General features: G+C 64.2%; 1 protein-coding gene across 6 annotated transcripts in view; it reads left to right on the forward strand.

Annotated features, from left to right (window-relative positions):
• SPTBN2 (spectrin beta, non-erythrocytic 2) overlaps positions 1 to 25,908 on the forward strand; it is a 36,614-nt gene that overhangs the window by 7,755 nt on the left and 2,951 nt on the right. For 5 of the 6 annotated variants that reach the window (XM_051826461.3, XM_051826470.3, XM_089317533.1 and 2 more), the window contains exons 3-30: positions 3,476 to 3,627; positions 4,043 to 4,216; positions 4,735 to 4,826; positions 4,941 to 5,021; positions 5,280 to 5,395; positions 7,223 to 7,335; positions 7,453 to 7,640; positions 9,001 to 9,118; positions 9,550 to 9,708; positions 9,913 to 10,215; positions 11,813 to 11,966; positions 12,087 to 12,957; positions 14,168 to 14,305; positions 14,613 to 15,369; positions 16,246 to 16,448; positions 16,743 to 16,833; positions 16,935 to 17,081; positions 19,722 to 19,985; positions 21,373 to 21,597; positions 21,830 to 21,919; positions 22,165 to 22,425; positions 22,515 to 22,645; positions 23,044 to 23,248; positions 23,753 to 24,127; positions 24,613 to 24,857; positions 24,959 to 25,097; positions 25,330 to 25,414; positions 25,657 to 25,853. In XM_051826461.3, coding sequence (XP_051682421.1) covers positions 3,476 to 3,627; positions 4,043 to 4,216; positions 4,735 to 4,826; positions 4,941 to 5,021; positions 5,280 to 5,395; positions 7,223 to 7,335; positions 7,453 to 7,640; positions 9,001 to 9,118; positions 9,550 to 9,708; positions 9,913 to 10,215; positions 11,813 to 11,966; positions 12,087 to 12,957; positions 14,168 to 14,305; positions 14,613 to 15,369; positions 16,246 to 16,448; positions 16,743 to 16,833; positions 16,935 to 17,081; positions 19,722 to 19,985; positions 21,373 to 21,597; positions 21,830 to 21,919; positions 22,165 to 22,425; positions 22,515 to 22,645; positions 23,044 to 23,248; positions 23,753 to 24,127; positions 24,613 to 24,857; positions 24,959 to 25,097; positions 25,330 to 25,414; positions 25,657 to 25,853 — 6,074 coding nt within the window. Of the gene's footprint in view, positions 1 to 1,387; positions 1,780 to 3,475; positions 3,628 to 4,042; positions 4,217 to 4,734; positions 4,827 to 4,940; positions 5,022 to 5,279; positions 5,396 to 7,222; positions 7,336 to 7,452; positions 7,641 to 9,000; positions 9,119 to 9,549; positions 9,709 to 9,912; positions 10,216 to 11,812; positions 11,967 to 12,086; positions 12,958 to 14,167; positions 14,306 to 14,612; positions 15,370 to 16,245; positions 16,449 to 16,742; positions 16,834 to 16,934; positions 17,082 to 19,721; positions 19,986 to 21,372; positions 21,598 to 21,829; positions 21,920 to 22,164; positions 22,426 to 22,514; positions 22,646 to 23,043; positions 23,249 to 23,752; positions 24,128 to 24,612; positions 24,858 to 24,958; positions 25,098 to 25,329; positions 25,415 to 25,656; positions 25,854 to 25,908 lie in introns of those variants that run through there. The other variant, XM_051826468.3, reaches the window with a different exon arrangement.

The raw sequence follows: 25,908 nt of genomic DNA on the forward strand, positions 1-25,908 counted from the left end.
AGCGGCTCCCGGGGGAGGTTGCTGACGCCACATGTTTTATAGGATCAGCCAGGGATGATTTTTACACACGCAGCTTCCCAACGCCCTGGGCATGGCACATTAGGATCTTTGGACACATGGTCCAGATTTCAGGACTTTTAAAACCTCCCCAGGGCTAGCGTGAGGCCCCTTTGCGGTGGCCATCGCTTCTGGAGGTCCTTGTCATTTTCTCCTGCATCTCTGCGTGGCTGGGTCTTTGGGTGGGCTGGTGAAACCCTCATGTTGCTGCTCTAGTAGATCAGAGAAGACAGAAGGTGTCGGGGTACGGAGACCGTCACCTCGTAGGGGAAGTGGTACCCTGACTTTGGATTTATGTAGCACAGCAGTCGTCATGTCATCATGCAACACGTACCACACAGCACCATCACTATGTGCACATGACATGTGCCACCAGGGCTGTCACTAGGTGTGTACACAGGACACGTGTCACCCAGGGCTGTCACCTACCATGTACACATATGTCACCCAGGACTGCACTCTATCTGTATACATGTGCCACCCAGAACTGTCACCACGTCTGTTCACATGGGATACTTGCCACTCAGGGCTGTCACTGTGTCTGCACACAGGATACGTGCCACCCAGGACTACTACCATATCTGTGCACACGTGCCACGTGCAACCTAGAACTGTCACCCTGTACACACAGGACACATGCCACCCGGAACTGTCATTGTTTTCTGTAGGACGTGACACATGCCACCCAGGACTACCACCATGCCTGTGCACACACAAACACACATGTGTGCCATTCTGTGCTGCTGGGTGCTTCTCTCCAGTCCTAACCTGAGCCCCCCTGACAAGGCGTTCCTGGATGGGCTTTGCCCAGCGCTGGACCTCGCACCAGCAGGTGCCAAATAAATGCTGAAAAACTGTAGGGGGGGGGGGGCAAATGTAAGCTGCAAGTGACAAAAGGCTGAAGTCCGCGGAGAGGTGGGAAGGGAAGCCGGCAGGTGCACCGGCAGTGGGGTGCATCGCAGGGAAGGGGCTGGCTCTGGAGGCGGCGATGACACATGCGACCCCTGTGTCTGGATGAGAGACCACAGGCAAACGCCTCTCAAGGCGCCTAGATCTGCCTTTCCCGGTTTTTCTTCCTCCGCTTCCTAAGCTGGGGATCGGAGCCTGTGTCCCGGGGAGGCGCCAGCCCCGCCCCGCCTGCAAACCTTCGGGAAGTGGGAGATGGCTTGGGACCCCTCTCCCAGGTCTTCTGCCCTCTTGGACAGCTCGGGGCCCCAAAGGGCGGGACTCCGGGCGCTGGCGGGTCCTTTCCGCCCGCGCAGGGCCGGGCCCTCGCCCCAGCCAGGCTCCGCCTCCCACCCCTCCCCCGCACCGTCCGACCTGTTTGTCTGGAGCCGCCTCCGTCTCCCCTCGCCGCCGCCAGGTGTGCAGCGCTCACTTGTCCCGGGAGCCCGGACGTCCCGTAACTCTGCCAGCCCGCGCTCCTCGAAACCCCCACCTCCCTGGAGCCCCCGCCCTGCCGTGCGCCTCGGGGAGGGGACGCTGGCCACGGCGCAGGGAGCATGGACTCGGGGCCGCGGGCGCTGTAGCAGACAGCGGGCACCATGAATGGGAACGGGGTGAACAGGGGGCCCGGGCACGGCCTGAACGGGGCCAGCGAGTTTTACTACGACGCCGTGGAAGGGGCCCAGAACCCCGGGGGCCTCCCGCTGTCGCCGGCCGCGTTCATCAACCCGGCTCAGTACGCCAGCGTGCTCGAGGGGCGCTTCAAGCAGCTGCAAGGTGAGCTCCCCGCCGAGGGGAGCCCCCGGGGCGGGCGGGTGGGGCGGCTGTACCGGGGCCCCTCCCCGAAGCCGGAGCGCAGTACCCCGTGCCGGGGTGGGGAGGGGTTGTGACAAGTGCCTCCGGCTTAGCGGGGCTCCGTTTCTAGCAGCCAGGAAATCCCTGGATACAGGCAGAACCGGGAGGTTTCTTCTACGGGAGGGGACCCTGTGCGACTTCCAGGCACCTGGCCAGGTGCATGGAGGGAGCCAGAGGCCCAGGGACCCCAGCCTGCTGTGCAAGGGGAGTGTGTAAGGATCCAGGGATGTTGTGGGGGGGTCTTGTGACATCACACCTGGTCTCTGGTGCTTGGCTTGGTCCATTTTTCTCCCTCCCCCTTTTATCCTACCTATGTACCAAAATGGCCCCACTGGGGTGTGCCTGGTGTCAGGGCAGTGCCTCCCCGGGGCCAGTGATGGTCAAGGATCCAGGACCAGCCTAGCTCAGGCAGACCCTTCAGGCCCAAGAGGGGGCCCGAGGCACCCCTTGGCTCCACAGGTGCTACGAAGCATCCCACACAGTCATTAGGACCCCAGGGTGGAGGTGAGAAAGGCAGGCGCAGACATGGGTGTGTTGCTGGGGTTTATGGGTGAGGTGCACAGGAATGTGAGGTGAAAGGGTGAGTCGTTCCAGTTGCTGAGATGCAAGGCCAAGGAGTCCGCGGGACCAGCCCCTGGGCGGGGTCCTCGCCCTGGGCTCTCTGCAGGGGGCTGGCAGAAAGCCTGGTGACCACCGGAGCCCCTTGCAGTGGCCCGGGCCTCTTCCTTCGCTCTGACATTTCTAAAAAGCACCATTTGTGTTTGTCTGTGCAACCTCACGGCTTCCCCCGCCGGCCAGGAGCTGCCCCCTGGCCCAGGCAGCAGGCCGCTTCCTAACCCTTCCGGCCACGGGCGCCCACCTCTGCCTGGCTGTCCCCCGCTGTGGTTCCGGGGCTGCCTCCCCACTCCCCAGCTTTCGGGATCTTGTGTTTCTAGCATCAGCATATCTGTGACCGGGGCTGGCCCCGCTGCAGCCGCCTGAGTGAGCCCACCCCAGAAGCCAAGTGGTTTGCTTTTTCTGTAAACTCTCCGAGGAGGACGGGAGGCCTGCAGCCTCGCCCGCCGCCAGGGCCTCCTAATGACCGCCTGGAAGAGCCGTTGCCGTCACTCCAGCCCACACCCTCCCCTCTGTCCACAACCAGAAGGGAACCTGCTTTTAGAAGCAGCCTCTCATCAGGGAGCCATTTTGTGCCAGGCTTCATACCCATTAACTCCCTGTGCCGTGGGAGAGCGAAGAGCCCATTTTACAGATGAGGGAAACCGAGGCCACGATCGTGACATTGTGACCGTGTTGCAGGACACAGCCCCGGCCCCAGCCCTGCCCTGTGTGTCCTGCAGTCTCTCATCCTCTCTCCCAGAAGCCTGTCTTCTGTCACTCATTTCTTCACCTTGCTCAGTAGCCTATTCCCACTTCTTTACCTCTCGGCTTTTTAAGTTGCGGGTTTTCCTCTCCGCCACCTTCCTTCCCTCTCCCTCCTCCTCCGCCTCCTCCCCAGACCTCACTCCCCTGTCTCTCGGGGTGCCGCCCCAACCCCGCCCTGCCCCGCCCCGGCCAGGGTGTGTTTAGAAGCAGGCACACTGCTCTTGGGGGACAAAGTGACCCCGTGTTGCCACCGCAGATGAGCGAGAAGCCGTGCAGAAGAAAACCTTCACCAAGTGGGTGAACTCGCACCTGGCCCGGGTGACGTGCCGGGTGGGAGACCTGTACAGCGACCTCCGGGATGGGCGCAACCTCCTGCGGCTCCTCGAGGTGCTCTCTGGGGAGACACTGGTGAGCCATGGCCGTGCAGGGAGGAGGGGCCTCGGAAGCAGCGGCCGCGGGTGGGCGGGCGGCGGGCGGCGGGCAGCGGCCCCTCTGCCTAGGACGGCTTCCTTCTGAGAGGCTTTGCCGCGTGGATTCCATAGGAGCCCAGCTTCGTGGAGACAGGAACAGTGGCCCCATTGAAAACAGTTCTTTTGCCCACCCACTCTGGGTGCAATTAATTCCCTTGGGAATCTTAATCTGCCCAGGCGGCATCTGTAGCCTCAGCTTTGGCTGCACGACCTCTGGTCCAGCCCCGGGGCTGTTCCCGTGTTCCTGGAGGGCTGGGGGGGGGGGGAGGGATCGTGGGGCAGGTGCACCCAGCGCAGCCCAGGCAAGGCTGCGGCAGGAGGAAGGAGACCCACGCCCCGTGCCCGGCCGACAGCCGAAGCCCACCAAGGGCCGCATGCGGATCCACTGCCTGGAGAACGTGGACAAGGCGCTGCAGTTCCTGAAGGAGCAAAAGGTGCACTTGGAAAACATGGGCTCCCACGACATCGTCGACGGCAACCACCGCCTGACGCTCGGGCTGGTCTGGACCATCATCCTGCGCTTCCAGGTACCTGGCACAGCCTCGGTGTGAACCTGCGGAGCAGGTCGCCATGGCGGCAGCGCCCGGGCACCTGCCCCGCGGACGCTCCTCCTGCAGCGTGGCAGAGGGCAGCCTGGGTGTGGACCAAGCTGCCTGCACTCAGGCTTCCGTGCTGGTCCTGCCCGCGGGACTGGAAGTTTTACACACCAGAGCCTCGCTCCAGCGCCCAGGCCCTGCTTCCCTCCCTCAAAAGCGCATCCACCCCGCTGCTGCTTATACTTCGAGGTCCTGACGCCAGCCCGCTTCTGCCCGCCCCTTCCTCCCCGGGCACCTGCCAGCCCCACGCAGAGCCCGTCGGCTACGCCTCTGACAGGCAGCTGGCAGCAACTGCCCCCTCCCGACCTGCAGGAACCTGCGCCTGGGGCCTGGCCGGCAGCCCAGCCCAGACCAAGACGGCCCTGGCTGTGTCTCTTCCCCACCTAACGAGGCTTTTCCTGCCCTTTATCTGAGTGGCTGTGATAACAGCACCCTCGCTTGCTCCCCAGATCCAGGACATCAGCGTGGAGACAGAGGACAGCAAGGAGAAGAAGTCAGCCAAGGACGCCCTGCTGCTGTGGTGCCAGATGAAGACCGCGGGGTGAGGGTGCGGGGGCTGGCCACCCCGCGGCTGCGCCGTGCGCCGAGAGTGGGCTCTTGGAGACACAGGCCAGGGCCCGGCCTGCTCACCGTTGTCCCCGCACCGTGTGTGCAGGTACCCCAATGTCAACGTGCACAATTTCACCACGAGCTGGAGGGACGGGCTGGCCTTCAACGCTATCGTGCACAAACACCGGTGAGGAGAGGGCTTCAGCCAGGCCTAGAGCTGAGGGGCCACCCCCAGCTGCAAGGAGCGAGGAGCCGGCCCGGGGGCATCGCGCTGCACAAAGGCCTCCCCCCGGGGCGGGGGGTGGTGGTTGGGAGCCAGGGGTGGGTTTGAGGTGCCCCCTTCTGGGCCAGATTGAATCAGTGACTTGGGTGCAAAGGTGGGAGCAGCTGGATCCACGTTTCCCCTTCAAGGCTCTCACGTGCTTTTGATAACCTCCCTGCCCAGGCCAGACCTGCTGGATTTTGAGTCCCTGAAGAAGTGCAACGCACACTACAACCTGCAGAACGCTTTCAACCTGGCTGAGAAGGAGCTGGGGCTCACCAAGCTGCTGGATCCTGAAGGTGGGTCCGAGCCGTGGGGGGCAGAGGCGCAGGACGGCGGCGGGAGGGGGCGAGCAGGGACCCCGCCGCCAGCAGGTGAGGGAGGGGTTGCTTTGGTGGAGAGGGGAATGAAGATGTCTGGAATGAGATGGTGGTGATGGTTGCACGACCTTGGGCACATGCTAAAAGCCACTGGCTTAGGTACTGGTAAAAGGTGAGCTTCATAATACAAACATTGTGTCTCAATTTTTTTTTCCCAAAAAAAAGGCTGTAGGAAGAAAGCCCCCAGCAGGAAGAGCCCCCTGGGCTGTAGGTTCTCTCTCAGCAGAGCCCAGAGTTGCTCTGGGAGTTGGAGCCACTGGCCTGGGCTCCCTGTGGGCCAGTGACCTGGGCTCTCTGTGGGCCACTGGCCTGGGCTCTCTGTGGGCCAGTGGCCTGGGCTCTCTGTGGGCCAGTGGCCTGGGCTCTCTGTGGGCCACTGGCCTGGGCTCCCTGTGGGCCAGTGGCCTGGGCTCTCTGTGGGCCAGTGGCCTGGGCTCCCTGTGGCCCAGTGGCCTGGGCTCTCTGTGGGCCACTGGCCTGGGCTCTCTGTGGGCCAGTGGCCTGGGCTCCCTGTGGCCCAGTGGCCTGGGCTCTGAGATGGGGGAGGCGTGGTCTTCACGGTAACCGGGGCCCTCCATGAGTTGGCCTCCGCTCGGCTGCCCCTGCTGCCGGCTCCTGTGGTTCCGACAGACCATAATGCCAGCGAGCTCGGTAACAGCCACTGGGCTCTTGCTTTGTGCCTGGCGCGCCACTTGACATGCTTTGATTATCTTCACCTTCACAACAGCCCCTTTAAAGTCAGTGCCATTGTTACAGCCTGTTCGTGGAAGAGAGGGCGGGGGCCTCTGAAGGGCTAGTGGCCTGCCCAAGGTCCTACAGCTGGTGGACCCGAGACTGGAAACCCAGGCAGCCTGGCCCCAGAGCCTCTTCCCTCGGCTGCCTCTGGGGCAGAGTGGAGAACAATCCTGGGGCAGCTGGAACAGGGGAGGGGAGGCGGGCCGGGGGCACTCCCTGGCGGAATCCTTCCTCCCTAAACTCCCTGTCTTCCATCCCGCCGGCTGCCCCCCTCCTGTGCCCCTGAGCCCAGGAACACAAAGCGTGTGAGGAGTCGAGCTGAGTGTTCTGTAACTTCCCGAGATGACCTCAGCGGCTGCCACCTGCCTGTGTGTTTTCCGAAGCGATCAAGACCCTTCGGGTGTCGTAGGCTCGTCCTTGGGTGGGATAAAGTCCCTCAGGTGGCCTAGTGGAGAGAGCCCCGGCTGGAGTCAGCCTCGGCCGCGTGGTGGGAGCCAGTTTGGCTTGAAGAACTCCCGGCTCCTGGGGCCCACGGCTGAACTTCAGGATTGACGTTAGAAACGGCCGTGACCGTGTCCTCAGATGGTGCCTAGCGCCGGCCTCTCTGCCCGCCTCCCGGGTTCTGGACACTGGGTCCGTCCCTCCCCATCCCGCTGCCCCAGGTCTGCTGACCTCTTGGGCGTTTTTCTAGCCTGTAAGTCTGTGACCCATCCCCAGATGGGAGTGCTGTTTCTTGTCTTCTCTCCCCAAACATCCAATCCTGGCTTCTACCGGGAACGCTGGGTGAGAGTCTCTCAGGCTTCCGGGCTGTGTGCTGGACCTGGAGGGTCCTTCTTGTTTCTCAAAGGACAGGGCGAGGAGCTGAGCTGTCTGGTACCTTTGTGGTCCGAATGGTTGAGTTGTCTTTTGCTCTGAAGGGGCCTGGAAAGATGGGAATGCTGGGAGCACCCAGGCTTGGGGCAGGTGTCCTGCTGGGAACCTCTGGCTGATGCGAGTGGTCCTTTGCCGTAGACGTGAACGTGGATCAGCCTGATGAGAAATCCATCATCACCTACGTGGCTACCTACTACCACTACTTCTCCAAGATGAAGGCCCTGGCTGTGGAAGGCAAAAGAATTGGCAAGGTACCCCCGCCACAGGACAGTAAGCCGAAAGGCCAAAGGAAGGCTGGCCCAGGACACTGACTCCCCTACGCCGGGGACTGGGCCAGGACCCCCACATGCCCGCCTCCTGTCGCACAGGTGCTGGACCACGCCATGGAGGCCGAGCGCCTGGTGGAGAAGTACGAGTCCCTGGCCTCTGAACTGCTGCAGTGGATCGAGCAGATGATCGTGACCCTCAATGACCGCCAGCTGGCCAACTCCCTGAGCGGGGTCCAGAACCAGCTGCAGTCCTTCAATTCCTACCGCACTGTGGAGAAGCCGCCCAAGTAGGTGCCCCCGCGTGCACCTTGCCAGGGCACGCCCGCCCCGGGCCGTGCCCACACCAGGGGAAACCAAACTAGGGCGGCTTTGTGGGAGGGGAATCTGGCCGCAGAGATGCCGGGGGTGGGGCCTCATTTCCTCCCCCCCTCGGTGCAAAGTACTGGAAGCATCGGAACAACGGAATCGTTCTCATTCCAATACAAGCGGTTAAAGCGAGTAGCCGTCTGTAAAAAAATCAGGCTGTGGAAATGAGGACCGTGGTGTGCGAGCTGTCAGATAGGATCGCTGGGCGGGACGGCGGCGCGGCAACCGGATCCCAGCCTGGGGACAGGCGGAGCCGGGCCTGACGGCGGCAGGCCGCAGCCCAGGCAGAGTGTGCCTGGTAACCTGAGCGTCCTCGCAGAGCCGCTTAGCACCGCTGCATTCTAGCAATTACTTGACAGTTCTGCACGGTCCAGGCTACAGACGTCTGTGTTTTCTGTAGCGTCGAGCTCTGCTGGAGTTGATCTTCGTCAGCTTCAAAGCCAATATCTTTTTTTTTTTTTTAAAGATTCATTTATTTGAAAGAGTGACAGAGAGAGGTGGAGGCAGAGAGAGAGAGAGAGAGAGAGGTCTTCCATCCTCTGGTTCACTCCCCAGATGGCTCTGATGGCCAGAGCTGAGCCGATCCGAAGCCAGGAGCCAGGAGCTTCTGCTGGGTCTCCCAAGGGGCCCGAGCGCTTGAGCCGTCCTCCACTGCTTTCTCAGGCACACCAGCAGGGAGCTGGATCGGAAATGGAGCAGCCAGGACTCGAGCCAGCACTGTAGACAGTAGCTTCACCCACTGTGCCACAGCACTGTCCCCCAAAACTGATTCCAACCCAGAAGACAGCTCTTGTTATCCATTGCAGGGAGTGATGGGGGCTGTGTCCTGTGGCCCAGAAAGCCCCCTCTGGGCACCAGTCTGAAGGTATTGCCTCAGGGATGTTCGTAAAGGAAAAACAAGTCCGGGGGGCCAGGTAGTCCCTCCGGCTGCTGTCGGAGAAATGTGTCTGTTGACGTAAAAAGAGTCAGGAGAGCACAGGTGAAGAAGCAGGCCGTGGAATGGTGCTTTGCGGGCAGCACCGCGTGTCCGGGGTCAAGGCGCCCGGGTTTAAATCCTGGCTCCGCTGCTTTGCAGCCGTGAGCACTGAGCGATGTATTTAAGACTGTCTGGCCTCGGTTTTCTCAGCTAGCAAATGGGAGTAAACGAGGGAACAATGCAGAGGGCGGGGAACGCGAGCATGAGCCGGCTCTGTGCACGCAGCTGCTCTGCCAGGAGACCCGGCCCCCGATTCTGCGAGCCTCGTGCCCTTGGCCGTGACCCCAACCTGCCTCCTGCCCCAGGTTCACTGAGAAGGGGAACTTGGAGGTGCTGCTGTTTACCGTCCAGAGCAAGCTGCGGGCCAACAACCAGAAGGTGTACACGCCCCGCGAGGGCCGGCTCATCTCCGACATCAACAAGGTGGGCAGCCCGCCCCTCCCCGCCTCCGGCGCTCCCGTGACCAGACGGCTGTATGTACACAGTCACAAGGGCAAGTTGCGCCCCAAGTCTTTGGTCTTGTTCAACAGTCCCCACTCGGTGTCCCCACTTTTATACTTTTCTCCAACGACATTATAAACCGAATTGATGTGCGGTTCCCACACGGGGCCCCCACCACAGAGCGAGCAGCCAGCTTCTGCCGTCCTGTGCCCTCCAGCCCGGCACACGGTGTCGGTGACAGTCTCAGGGCGCCAGGCACCTCCCCTCTGTCTCGTAGCCCCACGCACAGAAGTCTTGTCGACCACACGCCACAGATCCACTAGGCTGAGCGTCCGTGGGACTGCCCCGCGGCCCCAGCCCTGCCGGCTCCTCCCTGCCCTGGCCCCTTGATTGGTCCTGTCCTTGCCACGCAGGCCTGGGAGCGGCTGGAGAAAGCAGAACACGAGCGGGAGCTGGCCCTGCGCACGGAGCTGATCCGCCAGGAGAAGCTGGAGCAGCTGGCCGCCCGCTTCGACCGGAAGGCCGCCATGCGGGAGACCTGGCTCAGCGAGAACCAGCGCCTGGTGTCGCAGGTGGGGCGCGGGGCCTCTGGGGATGTCCCTGTTGGTCGGGATGGATGGTGGGGTGGGGAGATGAACCAACAGGACGTGTGTGAGTCAGAGAAAGGACCGAGGGCCCAGCACCGCCCCTGGGGCTGGCACCTGGGTGCAGGAGGAGGGAGCAGAGCTAGCTGCCCTTAGTCCCAACCTCCCCCCGCCGCCGTGTCCCCACCGCAGGACAACTTTGGGCTGGAGCTGGCGGCGGTCGAGGCCGCGGTGCGGAAGCATGAGGCCATCGAGACGGACATCGTGGCCTACAGCGGCCGGGTGCAGGCGGTGGACGCCGTGGCCGCCGAGCTGGCCGCCGAGCGCTACCACGACATCAAGCGCATCGCCGCCCGGCAGCACAACGTGGCGCGGCTCTGGGACTTCCTGCGGGAGATGGTGGCCGCCCGGCGAGAGCGGCTCCTGCTCAACCTGGAGCTGCAGAAGGTGTTCCAAGACCTGCTCTACCTCATGGACTGGATGGAAGAGATGAAGGTGCCGGGGCTCGCCCCGCCGGGTGGCGCTGGCATGGCACGGGCTGGGCGGGCGCTGACCACGGGCCTCGCTCGTCGGCTCAGCTGATCCTTGGTGCCGATGAGCGGGGAAAGCAGGTCCCTGTCCACACGGGGCTCATGGGCTAGCAGGAGGGGGCTGGTGGTAAAGCCCTCAGCTGTGCCCATAAACCTGCGGACACCGTGCCATTTGAGCTGAGACTGGGCTAAGGCAGGGGCCAGCACTGATCTGAGGGACGTGCAGGGGGAGGCGCGGCGACGCAGAGGCCCTAGGGGAGCAGGCTGTGGTTGTCACTACTAGGAGAGGGGGTCTGATGAGGGAGAAGAGGGTGGCAGCCGCCAGCTCACTTGGGCCTGCTCAGCGAATCTGGATTTGGTTCAAAGTGACAGTGAGCATTCAAAAGGACTAGAAGGGGGCCCGGCATTGTGGCACAGCGATTGAGCTACTGCTTGCAACACCTGCATCCCGTATCCAGGTGCCCGTTAGTTCAAGCCCTGGCTGCTCCACTTCCAATCCAGCTTCCTGCTAATGTAGCTGGGAAAGCAGCAGACGATGGCCCCTGTACTTAGGTTCCTGCCACCCACGTGAGAGACCTGGATGGAGTTCATGGCTTCAGCCTGACTCAGGGCAGTGAACCAGTCGATGGAAGACTCTCTCTCTCACCTCTCCCCCCTCCAGCACTCTGCCTTTTGAATAAATAAATCTTTTTAAGTGATTAGAAGGTTTTAAAAAGGAAAGGGACATAAATCTGTGTTGACAAAGAGAGCACCCACCTAGTCTCAGGTTCGCACCCCAAAGCCTGCTGGGCCAGGCCAAAGCCAGGAGCCGGGACCTCAATCCAGGTCTCCCATGGCGGTGGCGCAGACTAAACTTAAGCCGTCATCATTGCCTCCCAGGGTGTGCGTCAGGAGGAAGTTGGAGTTGGGACCCAGAGCTGGGTATTGAACCCAGGTGCTTGGATGTCCCAACAGGTGTCTTAACCACCAGGCTAAATGCCCACCCCATGTTAAGTTTTTTTTTTTTTTTTAAGATTTATTTAAAAGAGTTACAGAGAGGCAGAGTTGGAGAGAGAGAGAGAGAGGTCTTCCATTTGTTGGTTCACTCCCCACATGGCCACAACAGCTGATGCTGTGCCGATCTGAAGCCAGGAGCCAGGAGCTCCTTCTGAGTCTCCCCACGTGGGTGCAGGGGCCCAAGCACTTGGGCCATCTTCTGCTGCTTTCCCAGGCCATAGAAGAGAGCAGAATCAGAAATGGAGCAACCGGGACTTGAACCGGCGCCCATATGGGATGCTGGCACTGCAGGTGTTGGCTTCACCCTGCTATGCCACAGGGCCGGTCCACCCCCTCATGTTGTTTTTTAAACAGTCTCTTTGGCAGCTGTGTGCATAAGACTTCCATGTGGGAAGTTGTTCCCCTGGAAGGGAGGGGCAGTTAAGGAGGCCAGGTGCCCGAGAGGACCGGGGTGTCCCTGTGTGCGTGTGTGAGTGACCAGGCGTGCTCCCCTGGGGCGACCCCAAGAGGGTAGCCTGCGTGGCCGGCGTCTCAGGTGGGCCTCAGCTCGCGTGTGTGCCTGGCAGGGCCGGCTGCAGTCCCAAGACCTGGGCAAGCACCTGGCGGGAGTGGAGGACCTGCTGCAGCTGCACGAGCTGGTGGAGGCGGACATCGCCGTGCAGGCCGAGAGGGTGCGCGCCGTCAGCGCCTCCGCGCTGCGCTTCTGCACCCCGGGGAAGGGTGAGAGCCCAGGGCAGGCGCCGGCCGAGGGAGACCGGGGTGGGGGGGGCGAGAAATGCGGTGGTGGGCGCGATGAGGGTGGCGGGGCTGCAGCGCCGTCCTCTGCTGTGTCCGTTCCAGAGTACAGACCCTGTGACCCGCAGCTGGTGCAGGAGCGAGTGGCGACCCTGGAACAGAGCTACGAGGCGCTGTGCGAGCTGGCGGCCGCCCGGCGGGCCCGCCTGCAGGAGTCGCGGCGCCTCTGGCGGTTCCTCTGGGAGGTGGGCGAGGCCGAGGCCTGGGTGCGGGAGCAGCAGCACCTCCTGGCCTCCGCCGAGACGGGCCGCGACCTGACCGGCGTCCTCCGCCTGCTCAACAAGCACGCGGCCCTGCGGGGCGAGATGAGCGGCCGCCTGGGGCCCCTGAAACTCACCCTGGAGCAGGGCCAGCAGCTGGTGGCCGAGGGCCACCCCGGAGCCGGTCAGGCTGCAGCCCGCGCGGCCGAGCTCCAGGCCCAGTGGGAGCGGCTGGAGGCCCTGGCTGAGGAGCGCGCCCAGCGGCTCTCGCAGGCCGCCGGCCTCTACCAGTTCCAGGCAGACGCAAACGACATGGAGGCCTGGCTGGTGGATGCTCTGCGCCTGGTGTCCAGCCCCGAGGTGGGGCACGATGAGTTCTCCACCCAAGCCCTGGCCAGGCAGCACCGGGCCCTGGAAGAGGAGATCCGAGGCCACCGGCCCACGCTGGATGCACTGAAGGAGCAGGCGGCGGCCCTGCCTGCCGCGCTGAGCCGCACGCCCGAGGTGCAGGGCAGGGTGCCCGCCCTGGAGCAGCACTACCAGGAGCTGCAGGCCCGGGCAGGCGAGCGCGCGCGCGCCCTGGAAGCAGCCCTGGCGCTCTACACCATGCTCAGCGAGGCCGGGGCCTGCGGGCTCTGGGTGGAGGAGAAGGAGCAGTGGCTCAACGGGCTGGCCCTGCCTGAGCGCCTGGAGGACCTGGAGGTGGTGCAGCAGAGGTAGGGCCTGGTGTGTGTGTGTGTGTGTGTGTGTTGTCCCTAAGCGGTGCAGTCGAGCAATGACACATTGTGGCAGGGCTTAGAGGTGAGGCAGAGGAAGGGGAGGTGTGCAGAGGCGCTGGTCACTCGCACGCACACAGGGGCGTCCCGTGTGTAAACGCTACCCCACTCTCTGTAAAGGATGTGGGCCTCGGAGCTTGGTCTCTGGGAGCCCTGGATTCAAAAGCGACGAGAACATCCCGCAGCGAGCCCCCGCCCCCGTCGCCCAGGTCCCACCACGGCCGTGCGGAGCTCCCCGTGGTCCGTCTCCCCTTTCCGCAGCAGTTCCTGCACCTGCACTTCCACTCCCCTCGCCTCCAGGCCACGCCCCCTCAGGAGGCGTGAGGGCGGGGCGTCGGCCGCCACGTGTTCCTCATTGTGAGGACTTGGAAGTTACACATCTCTTAGACAGAGGCACTGGTTAATGTCTCCTTGGATACAGAGTAACAAATCTTAAAATTCCCTGGAGAGGGCATTTTCCTTGTAGAACCACCCTACCATTATCACACAGGACAAAATTCAGTGTATCGCCCACAAATTGATCCGTAATCATATGTCCTGGCCGTTTGAAAAGGCATCCCATTACACAGGGGTTGACAAGCTGCAGCCAGGTTGCTTGTGTTTGTAAATAAAGCTTAATGGAATAGCCACACGCATTCATGGACATGAATGGGTTGGCTGGTTGCCCCAGAGACTGGTTCACAAAGCCCCAGGTATTTACCGTCCGCCCGTTACAGAAGACGTGTGCAGACCCCGCCCAGTCAGACTGGAACATGCCCCCCGGGGCAGTTCCGCTTCACGGGGTTCTCACGCTCAGACAGATACTGTGGTTACCGCTTCATTCCAGAACACGTCTTAGGAGGGGACCCAGGCAGGTGGCCCACGGTGACTCCTGGGAGGCTGGCGGTTCTGGCCAGGGTTTGGCTGGACTTTAAGCCTCCGCGTCTTCTTAAACCATGCCAGAGAGGTCCTCTGCTTGTGCTTGGGTTGCGGGAACCGGGGACGGGGAGTGGGGGGCTCCTTCCTGGCCACCCGCTGTGGACTGAGCGGCGCTGACTCACCTTCGTGAGCCCTGTACTGAAGGAGAGGTGTCCTTGGGGACGTGCAAGGGAGGTGGCCTCCGTGTGTCATTGCCCCTGCCCGTTCACGCCCAGCTCTGCCACGTCCTCAGGTTCGAGACCCTGGAGCCGGAGATGAACGCCCTGGCGGCGCGCATCACCGCGGTGAATGACATTGCGGGGCAGCTGCTGGCCGCCAACCCGCCGGGCAAGGACCGCATCGTCAGCACCCAGGAGCAGCTCAACCGCAGGTGGGCGCGGTGGCCTGCGCGGGACAGCCGCAGCTGGGGTGGCCGCTGGGAGGGGTTTGCCGGCCCGGGAGGGTGGCTGAGGGGGAGGCAGGAACCCCGTCCTCACCATGGAGGAGGAGAGGCAATGAAGGCGGAGGCTGGACACTGCCCGGGCTGGGAGGGCCACGGGGAGCCGCCTCCCTACCAAGGCAGAGGCAGGCGCACAGGAAAGCCCACGCGAGACAGAGGCACGAGGGGGCTTCCCGACACAGCCGGGCCGGGCAGGGAGGCCAGGCAGCTGCCCACAGCGGCCCCCGCCCACCCTCAGGTGGCAGCAGTTTCGGGCCCTGGCAGACGGCAAGAAGGCGGCGCTCACGTCGGCCCTGAGCATCCAAAACTACCACCTGGAGTGCACCGAGACCCGGGCCTGGATGAGAGAAAAGACCAAGGTCATCGAGTCCACCCAGGGGCTGGGCAACGACCTGGCTGGGGTGCTGGCCCTGCAGCGGAAGCTGGCGGGCACCGAGCGGGACCTGGAGGCCATCGCTGCCCGCGTCGGAGAACTGACCAGAGAGGCGAACGCCCTGGCCGCCGGCCATCCAGCCCAAGCCTCCGCCATCAACGCCCGCCTCGCAGAGGTGCAGACGGGCTGGGAGGACCTCAGGGCCACCATGCGGCGTCGCGAGGAGTCGCTGGGTGAGGCGCGGCGGCTGCAGGACTTCCTGCGCAGCTTGGATGACTTCCAGGCCTGGCTCGGCCGCACGCAGACCGCCGTGGCCTCCGAAGAAGGGCCGGCCACCCTGCCCGAGGCCGAGGCGCTCCTGGCCCAACACGCAGCGCTGCGGGGAGAGGTGGAGCGGGCCCGGGGCGAGTACAGCCGGCTGCGGACCCTGGGCGAGGAGGTGACCCGAGACCAGGCCGACCCCCAGTGCCTCTTCCTGCGACAGCGGCTGGAAGCCCTAGGAACCGGCTGGGAGGAGCTGGGCCGCATGTGGGAGAGCCGGCAAGGCCGCCTGGCCCAGGCCCACGGCTTCCAGGGGTTCCTGCGGGATGCTCGCCAGGCGGAGGGTGTGCTCAGCAGCCAGGTGAGGGCACGTGGGGGGGCGGGGGGGAGCCAGGGCGCCAGGCGGGGGGGGGGGGGGAGGTCAGCAGCCAGGTGAGGGCACGTGGGGGGGGTGGAGGAGGAGCCAGGGCGCCAGGCAGGGAGGAGGGGGGTCAGCGCCAGGGGGCACAGCAGTCAGACAGGCTGAGCCGGAAGAACACGTTGGGAAGGTGTGGGGACGATTTCCAAAAAAGAAAAAAAAGATGAAATGTAACGACCCAAAGAAAAAAAAAGACAAAAGAAAGAAAGAGAGAGAGAGAGAGAGAGAGAGAGAGGAAGGAAGGAAGGAAGAAAGGAAGGAAGGAAGGAAGGAAGGAAAAGAAAGAAAGAAATGTAACGACCCAGAATTGACTTTGGAAGAAACAGAGCTCCTGGCTGGCCCTAGACCAGTCACGTGACGGGCAGAGGGAGGGCGTGTGTGGTGCTGGCCCCAGAGCTGGAAGTGCCTGCCGCCCAGCGGTTTCGCTGCCCCTCTCCTGTGTTCAGATTTGCACGTTCCCAGCCCTGTGGGTATCTGCGCCCGTAGGGCACGGGTTTGTAGCCGGGGAGCAGCGGGCTCACCGGTACAGCCACCCGGGCGCGCATCAGAGCACTCTTGTTCTGGCGAGGACGGCATCGCCGAATGGCGAATGGCGCGGTTGTCAGATCGCGTCCTGTCCTTAAGCAGCACCTCCTATGGGCAGGAAGCTGAGTTGCTGGGCGGAGATACGTGGAACAGGGTTTGGACCTCCAGCTCAGCTCCCTGGGGACTGCCCCCCTCCCCACCCGCCCCAGGACCCCCACTTGGGGCTGGCCCCGCCTCGGGATGTGGCTCAGTGGTCCTCTGAGAGCTGGGCTCCACGCCGCCTCTCCCACGCAGGAATACGTTTTGTCGCACGCGGAGATGCCGGGCACGCTGCAGGCCGCCGACGCCGCCATCAAAAAGCTGGAAGACTTCATGAGCACCATGGACGCCAGCGGGGAGCGGATCCGCGGGCTCCTGGAGGCCGGGCGCCAGCTGGTGTCCGAGGGCAACATCCATGCGGAGAAGATCCGGGAGAAGGCAGACTCCATCGAGAAGAGGTGCGATGAGGGTGCTGGGGAGACGGAGAGAACACGCGGGAGGGGGGCAGTGACCGGCCCAAAGTGGGCGGGGGGGGGGAGCCGGGGCTGGAGAGGGCCTAAGCCCCCGGGCGGGCGGGCGCCCCCTCCCTGACACGAGGGCAGCCCGCCGTCCTAGGGTAGTAGGGACGGAAGTCTGTGTTCGGGGTTGTCCTGTTCCGCCGGGGGCTTCACCCCACAGCGCGGGGTGGCGGGGGCCAAAGCGCCGGCTGCAGACACCGGGCAGGCTCTCACGGCCGGGGGCTCCCGCTGCAGACACAGGAAGAACCAAGAAGCAGCGCAGCAGCTCTTGAGCCGCCTGCGGGACAACCGAGAGCAGCAGCGCTTCCTGCAGGACTGCCACGAGGTGAGGCCCCGCCCCGCCCCAGTGAGTGGGCGGCCCTGCGAGCGCGCGGCCCCGCCCCCTCACCCAAGCTCTCCCCTTGCCTCCACCTCCCCCGGCCGCAGCTGAAGCTCTGGATCGACGAGAAGATGCTGACGGCCCAGGACGTGTCCTACGACGAAGCCCGCAACCTGCACACCAAGTGGCAGAAGCACCAGGCGTTCATGGCCGAGCTGGCCGCCAACAAGGATTGGCTGGACAAGGTGGACAAGGTGAGCAGCGGGAAGCGAGCTCTTGGGGCTGCCCCTGGGCAGGGACCTGGCCCAGGACAGAGCTCCAGGGTCCTGGGGCCGCACACTTCCAGTGTGGAGAGTCGTGGCCCAGGGAGCTGTGGGACTGCTTTGAGAAAGAACAAATTAGTGGGGAGAAAAACCATGGCCTTGGTCCCGTCTGGTGACGTCCTGGGTCCAGAGCACGGTGGCTCGCATCAGCAGGGTCTGCGGACTGTCCCTGGAGGGACTCAGGTGGGCCCCTCCAGGCTCTGTGGACCACCTGGTTTCCGTCAGTGCAGTGCAGAATCGGCCACGGACACTCCATAAACCAATGAATGTGGCTGTGTTCCAGTAAAACTTTATTTATAAAGACACAAAGCAGGCCAGATCTGGCCCACGGGCCAGGGGCGGGCGGGCAGCTCTTGCTCTCGAGCCTGACCATTCCTGGGACTTGGTCTCCCACGCAGCTCCTCCTGACCAGATGGCCACAGCATTCTGCTGGGGACACACTGCCCCCTCCGAGGGCGCGGTGGCCGGGCAGAGGAGGAGACCGGCGCAGGCTCAGTGTTCCCTTTCGTGTAGCCAATGTTTCCTTGGGGCGACTGCACGGAAAGCCTGCTGGGCCCCGAGTTGGGCACGGAGGTGGTTCATTGCAGGTTCCACCTTCAGGGAACAGCACTGTGGCCAGGAGGTGAGGCCGCAGTGTAGACAGATGACTCCGTTAAATCCACAGCAGAATCTGAGTGCTCCTGGGGCTAAGGGGAGAGAGAGGGAGAGGTGGGAGACCTTGAAGCAGGAGCAACCAGGGCCACCCGTGGGGGCCGAGTCGAGCCTGGACAAGCAGAGATGTTGGGGGAAGGATGTGCTTCCTTGCAGACAGCCGTGAGGAAGCAGGGAGGCTGTACAGGAGCCAGCGGGTAAAGCCCGTCTGGAGGCGCACAGACGGCGAAGGGCCCCCGGCAGTGGGTGCCAGGCCAGGCGGGAAGAGCCCCGCTCGCCTGCTCTCGGCGCTGGAACGTGCTGTGGGCGTGGTTGCACCGAGGGTCGCGAAGCTGCGCAGGCTGGGCCTTGGCGCTCTCATCCGGGCTCTCGGCCACGCGAGAAATGGCCCACAGGCAGCGTCTGGGTTTGTGTTCCGCTGGGACGAGGATTCCCGCGCAGGCCGTGGGGTGGGAGGAGGGGGCAAGGCCAGGAGCGGGGAGATGAAGGGCACGTGGTCGTGCGAGCTGCCCGGTCCTGCTGGGGCCCCCGGACGCAGCGTGGAGCACACGGCCAGAGCACCAGGACGCTGCGCTGTCTCTCTGACCGCGCGCTGTCTGCTTTCCGGGATGTCAGCTCCCTCGGCACTTCCAGCTCACCTTCCACGTGGTTCAAGAGAGCACGCTCGGGACCGGAGTGCCGACTGAGGCCCGGCCACTCCGCTTCTAACCCGGCTTCCTGTTAATGTGCACGCGAGGGCAGCCAGCCAAGACCCAAGTGCTTGGGCCCCTGCCACCCATGTGAGAGACCCAGATGGCGTTCTGGCTCCTGGCTTCGGCCTGTCCAAGACCTGGGAGTGAACCAGGGTATGGAAGCGCTTGCCCGCTTGCCTCCTCTTCTCCCGTCTCTCTCTGTCACTCTGCCTTTCAAATAAATAAATAAATCTTTCAGAGAGGCGGAGAGAGAACATGCTTCTCTCCCGTCTGGAGCCAGGAGCCCTCAAGCAGGCAGGCCGGAGGCGTGGAGATGCGGTGGGGCTCAGCTGGTGTGGGTCATGGTATAAGGAGCTGGCAAACATGAACCATCGCAGGAGCCACACGCAGCCTCACGCCGGGAACCACGAGCACAGGACACGGGGGAAGGCTGCAAAGGCCAAGGCCAAACTGGGCGGAAGCCGGGAACTGGAAACCTAAGCCAGGTCTCATGCGTGGGAGGCAGGAACCCGATGACTTGAGCCAGCGCTGCTGCCTCCCACTGTGCACTAGCGGGAGTTAGATCGGGAATCTGGAGCCAGAAATGGAGCCCAGGCGCTCTGGTGTGGGATGCGGGAGTCTCCGCCAGCGTCTTAGCACCATGCCAGTACCCTGCAATGGCTTTTTTTCTTTTTTAAGATTTATTTGAAAGACAGAATAACAGAAAAAAGAGAGGAGGAGAGAGAGAGGGAGCGAGAGAGATCGTCCATCTCCTGGTTCACTCCTTGAATGGCCACAACAGCCAGGTCTGGGTCCGGCCAGAGCCAGGAGCCAGGAGCTGCGTCGGGGTCTCCCACATGGGTGCAGGGGCCCAAGCACTGCTCTCCCAGGCGCGGCAGCGGGGAGGTGGATGGGAAGCGGAGCACCTGGGACTCAAACTGCTCCCATATGGGATGCCAGCATCGTAAGCGGGGGCTTAACCCGCAGTGCTGTGACGCTGGCTCCTGCAAGGGCTTCTTACTTGAAAGGAGTTTTGAGCTGGACCTTGGGAGGAGAGGATCTGCGCCAGGACTGGGGGAGGGCCGCCTAGGAGGGTCTTAACACTTCTGAGGAGAGTGTGTTCGTTTGCTCACACGAGCAAACCTGGATTCCTGGCCCTTCAGCACCCCGGTCTGCTGTGGGCCCCTCACGCTCAGCGACGTCTCATTCCGGCCCTTAACACCTTCCTTGCGCTTTTCCTGACCCGCAGGAAGGGCGGGAGCTGACCCTGGAGAAACCGGAGCTGAAGGCCCTGGTGTCGGAGAAGCTGGCCGACCTGCACAGGCGCTGGGACGAGCTGGAGACCACCACCCAGGCCAAGGCCCGCAGCCTCTTTGATGCCAACCGAGCTGAGTTGTTTGCCCAAAGCTGTTCCGCCCTGGAGAGCTGGCTGGAGAGCCTGCAGGCCCAGCTGCACTCGGACGACTACGGCAAGGACCTCACCAGCGTCAACATCCTGCTCAAGAAGCAGCAGGTGCGCTGTGGGCCTGGCCGGGGACGGCGGACAGCGGCAGGGAGACAGATGGAGGGGGGCCACGCCGAGGCCTGGCAGGCGCCATCCGTGCCAGTGTGTCCCAAAGTGGTTTCTCTGGGTGCCCAGGATCAGAGGCGTGTGCAGCCGTCAGGGGGAAGCCGGGAGACGGAGACCACACCAGCAGTCCGAACAGAGAATCTTTAGTAGAAAGAAGCACTGAGTAGTGAGGGTGGCCAAGTTTTCACGGAAGGTCTCGTCCCAGTTGTTTTCTGTTGCTGTAACAGAATATGTGAGACGGGGCCATTGACGGAATGGCCGGTATTTTGTAACGCTGGGGGCCAGGAGGTCCCAGACTGTGGGGCCGGCACCGTCTGGGCTTCTGATGATGACCCCATGATGCGCCTAAATGGCGGGAGAACGGAAAGGAGGCAGGTGTGTGGACACGAGGTCCAGCCTCGCTTTGGCGCGCCCCCTCTTGCAGGACCTGATGCGGTGCTGTGAGATCCGCAGCAGTCCCTCCGAGCAACCTACCCACCCCCGAAGGCCCCCCCACCTCTCAGCACTGCTACCCACAGGGCCACATTTCCGCATCCGAGCCATAGCAGCTGCAAAGCGAAGTCTACAGGGGGGCCCGGGGAGCCTCTCGGGAGGCCCGACCGGCCGTGTCTGGGGCTTTGTGGTCGTGCGTCTCCCCCAGTCCCTGCAGGTGAAAGCAGCCGTGGACAGTACGTTCATGCGGGGCTGGGGCTGTGTCCCAGTAACCGCTCCTTTACGAAAGCAGGCAGGGGCTGCACTTGCTGCTCCCTGCCCTATAGACCAGCAGATGCAGGGAGCAGCCGCGGCCTCCAGGGTCCGAGGAAGGAACGAGATGGCTGAGTGTCTGACCTCGGGTTGAGGGCCGAGGCCCCCTGGATAGTCCAGAAACCTGCTGGCTTCATCATGGGCCAAAGCAAGTCTGCCGCTGGCAAGCCAAGGCCAAGGCCGGCCAGGAAGAAGTTGCCAGGGGACGAGAGCCAATGGGCAGCTGTGCTATGGGAGCGGGAAGAAAGCCCGCCAGGACCCCGGGGTCCTCTGCTATGTGTTGCCGGGCCCTCGGCCGAGGTGGCCTCGCATGGCCGCCGTAGCCGGGGAGAAACGCTTACAGGGTTGCGATGGCCCTGGAGCCGCGGTGGAGTCAAGACTGAGACCCGGTGCATTGAAGACCGGCACGGTCGCCGCACTCTCTGTGTGTGTTGCTTTTGTGTGTTCAGGTCCGAGATGCACTGACACAGGGCACGAGGGGGCGCTGTCCCTGCATGAGCCCTGGATCAGAACCATGCCGGGTTGGCTCTAGCCCCAGGGTGACTCGGGTCCGATGGCTGACACGCGCCCTTCTGGGGGCTTGCAGATGCTGGAGCGGGAGATGGCCGTGCGGGAGAAAGAGGTGGAGGCCATCCAGGCCCAGGCCAAAGCGCTCGCCCAGGAAGACCAGGGCGCAGGGGAAGTGGAGAGGACCTCCCGGGCCGTGGAGGAGAAGTTCAAGGCCCTGTGCCAGCCCATGAGGGAACGCTGCCGGCGCCTGCAGGCCTCTCGCGAGCAGCACCAGTTCCACCGCGACGTGGAGGACGAGATCGTGAGTCCCGGGGGGCGGGGGGCGGGATCCAGGCTCCCCCCGGGCCAAGCTGCCCCTGCAGCCCCCTGCCTGGGGTGCTCTGTTCCCGCTTCCCTTTCGCTTTGAAAATCTCTCCCTAGGGAGACCAGGGGCTGCTCCTGTCCACGCCTGTAGCCCCAGGCGTCCCCGCTGTCCGGCCCCTGCTGCCGACTCTGCCCTCTGCACCTCCCCTGACCCCCTCTTTCTCACCCAGTTGTGGGTGACAGAGCGGCTCCCGATGGCGAGCTCCATGGAACACGGCAAAGACCTGCCCAGCGTCCAGCTCCTTATGAAGAAAAACCAGGTGAGGCGAAGAAAAGCCCCCCCCAAGGGCCTCCCCAGCCCCGGGAGTTTGTCTAGAAGACCTGGGCGCCTCAGGCCCCTCGGTGCTGGGCGAGCTGTCTCTCCAGGAGAGCGTGTGGGTGGCCGGGGCACCCCGTGGCTCCCCTGGGCAAGAGCGCGAAGGCAGGGCCCCCGAGTCGAGTCGATCCAGAGGGGCGCAGGGCCCAGCGAGCCTCATAGCGCTGTCCTCTCCTGGGGCCGGGACAGACCCTGCAGAAGGAGATCCAGGGCCACGAGCCGCGGATTGCAGACCTGACGGAGCGGCAGCGAGCTCTGGGCACCGCGGCGGCCGGCCCTGAGCTGGCTGAGCTGCAGGAAATGTGGACGCGCCTGAGCCGCGAGCTGGAGCTACGCAGAAAGCGGCTGGAGGAGGCCCTGCGGGCTCAGCAGTTCTACCGGGATGCCGCCGAGGCCGAGGCCTGGATGGGCGAGCAGGAGCTGCACATGATGGGCCAGGAGAAAGCCAAGGTGAGAGCTGGGCACACGCGGGGGCTGCATGGCTGGCTCTTCCTAGCTCCGCCCCCCCCAACCCTGACGCCCACCGCCCCTGCCCCCAGGATGAGCCGAGCGCCCAAGCGGAGGTCAAGAAGCATCAGGTGCTGGAGCAAGCCCTGGCCGACTACGCCCAGACCATCCACCAGCTGGCAGCCAGCAGCCAAGACATGATCAACCAGGACCACCCCGAGAGGTGAGCACGCGGGCCGCGCGGGGCCCCGGCCCCCGTGGGAGTGCCTGCGCCCTATAGAGCCGACGGTGGCGGCTCCAATGGTTGGGTTCCTTAACACCCTCCAGGAAGTTACTGGCCCCAGTCTTAGCCGTTACAGGCCCTGGGGAAGTGAACCAGCGGATGGGAGCTTTCTCTCTCTCTCCACCTCTCAAATTTTTAAAAATCACAGACAAAAGAGGGCGCCGTGTCTGTGGGACAGGATCGGTGGTTGTGCAACCTCCCATACTATTTGCATACAGTCTGGAAAGCTGGAGAAGCGGGGACTTGGCAAACAGTTGGGGAGGCCCAAAGGGACAGGCTGGGGTCAGAGCTATGTCCCCTAAGTCCCGTGGTGCCCCCCCCGCCCCGCTCCCCTGCAGCACGCGGCTGTCGATCCGCCAAGCCCAGGTGGACAAGCTGTACGCCAGCCTGAAGGAGCTGGCGGGCGAGCGGCGGCAGCGCCTGCAGGAGCACCTGCGGCTGTGCCAGCTGCGCCGCGAGCTGGACGACCTGGAGCAGTGGATCCAGGAGCGGGAGGTGGTGGCGGCCTCCCACGAGCTGGGCCAGGACTACGAGCACGTGACCGTGAGTGCGGGGCGGGGCACAGGCCAGGCTGAGGGCAGGCGGGGGCTGGAGGGGCTCACCCGTGCCTTCCTCAGCAGGGCTCAATGAAGGCTGAGCCCGACTCCCGTCCCCAGCTTGGGGGTTTGGGCCTGTGTTCAGTATGGCAGAAATGCAGGCCAGGATGAGGGCGTCCTGTCTGAGGGCTAGAGGTGCCGGCACCAATGGGGCACGTGCCGCACAGTGACGCGTCAGGGTGTGATGGCCGTCTCAGGTTACGTCCCCGAGTGCCCAAGCTCTAAATCATTCGCGCTGACAAATGGCCTGCTGCATCTCTCGGGGTGTGTCCCCGTGGTATCTGTCACTACTAACTCAGCCCTGGTGACAAAGCCCATTCTGGCCTATACGGCCCTGGCCCTGGGGACGGAAGGGGGTTCCGGTTTCAGTGGGAGGGCGCTCCCTCCCTCGGACAGGTGCCACGCCCAGCGGGGGTCCCACCTTTATCCTTGCAACCGCCTCTCCCACCAGATGCTCCGGGACAAATTCCGTGAGTTCTCCCGCGACACGAGCACCATTGGCCAGGAGCGCGTGGACAGCGCCAACACGCTGGCCAACGGGCTCATTGCCGGGGGCCACGCGGCGCGGGCCACCGTGGCAGAGTGGAAGGACAGCCTGAACGAGGCCTGGGCCGACCTGCTGGAGCTGCTGGACACGCGCGGTCAGGTGCTGGCCGCTGCCTACGAGCTGCAGCGCTTCCTGCACGGGGCTCGCCAGGCCCTGGCGCGGGTGCAGCACAAGCAGCAGCAGCTGCCCGACGGCACCGGCCGCGACCTCAACGCGGCCGAAGCCCTGCAGCGCCGGCACTGCGCCTACGAGCACGACATCCAGGCCCTCAGCGCCCAGGTGCGGCCCCACGGGGGGCGGTGGTGGTGGGAGGGGTCTCGGGGGGGGGGCTGAGCCCAGGACTGGGGAGGGAGTCAGCAGGGAACCTGCACACCCCGGTCTCTCCTCTCGTGGTGAGCCGCCTGGAGGGCCCCGACATCTTCGGGTGGTCCCGATGGCCAGAGCGTGCTCCCCTGAACTCTGCTTGTCGGTGCCACCTGGGCTGAGCTCTGGACCCACACAGAAGGAGCGTAGCTGCTGCTTCAGCCAGCGAAACCTGGTCCTCTGGCCCTGGATGCCCTCTGTGGGGCTGCATGTGTCGTTTGCCTCTGGCTGGTGGCCCTTTGAAAGCCCACTCCCCTAGGCTACGCCCAGGACCCCTGATGAAACACACAGGGCAGAGGAGCCTGCCCCGCACCCCTTCCTCCTCCTGCCCCGGCTGGTGAAGCGGGCGGGAGCAGTGGACAGGGCCTCCTGTCTGCTGACCCCAACCCCGGCCCCCGCAGGTCCAGCAGGTGCAGGATGACGGGCTCCGGCTGCAGAAAGCCTACGCCGGAGACAAAGCCGAGGAGATCGGCCGGCACATGCAGGCGGTGGCCGAGGCCTGGGCGCAGCTCCAGGGGAGCTCGGCCGCCCGCCGCCAGCTGCTGCTGGACACTACCGACAAGTTCCGCTTCTTCAAGGCCGTGCGGGAGTTGATGCTCTGGATGGATGGGGTTAACCTGCAGATGGACGCCCAGGAGCGGCCCCGGTGAGGCCCCCCACTGCGCCCGCGTGCTGTGTGGGCTGGTGGCTGGGACGGGGCTGGGAGCGGTGGGCAGTACTGAGTCTGTACCCACCTCCCACCCCCAGGGACGTGTCCTCCGCGGATCTGGTTATCAAGAACCAGCAAGGCATCAAGGCGGAGATAGAGGCCAGAGCCGACCGCTTCTCGTCCTGTATCGACATGGGGCAGGAGCTGCTGGCCAGGAGCCACTACGCGGCGGAGGAGGTGGGTGAGGCCTGGCGAGCTGAGCGGAGCAGGGGGCTCCGTGCCGGCTGCTTCGTCTTGTTCTTTGCTTTGCAGACCTTTCACTCCACGTCCCCAGCACTGTTCAGGGATTCCCCCGTCCCATCCTACCCCCAGAACTGCCGTGCTACCAGAAACCACTGGGCCCTCAGAGGAACCCCCGGGGACCCCGGACGGGCCCCACTGGGTGCCAACCTGCCTCTCTGCCCCTCAGATCTCGGAGAAGCTGTCCCAGCTGCAGGCCCGGCGCCAGGAGACGGCTGACAAGTGGCAGGAGAAGATGGACTGGCTTCAGCTCGGTGAGCTGCTCGGGACACAGGTCCCGAAACGCTGGGGGTCTCGCGTCCTGTGGCTTCCGCAGGAAGTGAGACCAGGAGCCCTGGGCTCTCGGGGGGCACCCCCTGGCCTGCTCGGTGCTCTCCGGCGACACCCCCTGGCGCCTCTCGGGGGCGGTGGCTCTCTCTGTGCCCCGTTCCGGAGGCTGCCGCGGCTCCCAGCCCCACGCTGACCTGCCGTCTCCCCGTGACCCCGATCCCGGCAGTTCTGGAGGTGCTCATGTTTGGGAGAGACGCGGGGATGGCAGAGGCCTGGCTGTGCAGCCAGGAGCCCCTGGTGCGGAGCGCGGAGCTGGGCTGTACGGTCGACGAGGTCGAGAGCCTCATCAAGCGGCACGAAGCCTTCCAGAAGTCGGCGGTGGCCTGGGAGGAGCGCTTCAGCGCACTGGAGAAGCTCACGGCGGTGAGGGCTGGGCCCCCGGGCTCAGGCCTGTGCTCCCTTCTCGCCCTGCTGCAGC

This window comes from Oryctolagus cuniculus, chromosome 1, assembly GCF_051225735.1.
Source record: "Oryctolagus cuniculus isolate XC-2025 breed Fujian yellow rabbit chromosome 1, ASM5122573v1, whole genome shotgun sequence".
Classification (NCBI taxonomy): domain Eukaryota; kingdom Metazoa; phylum Chordata; class Mammalia; order Lagomorpha; family Leporidae; genus Oryctolagus; species Oryctolagus cuniculus.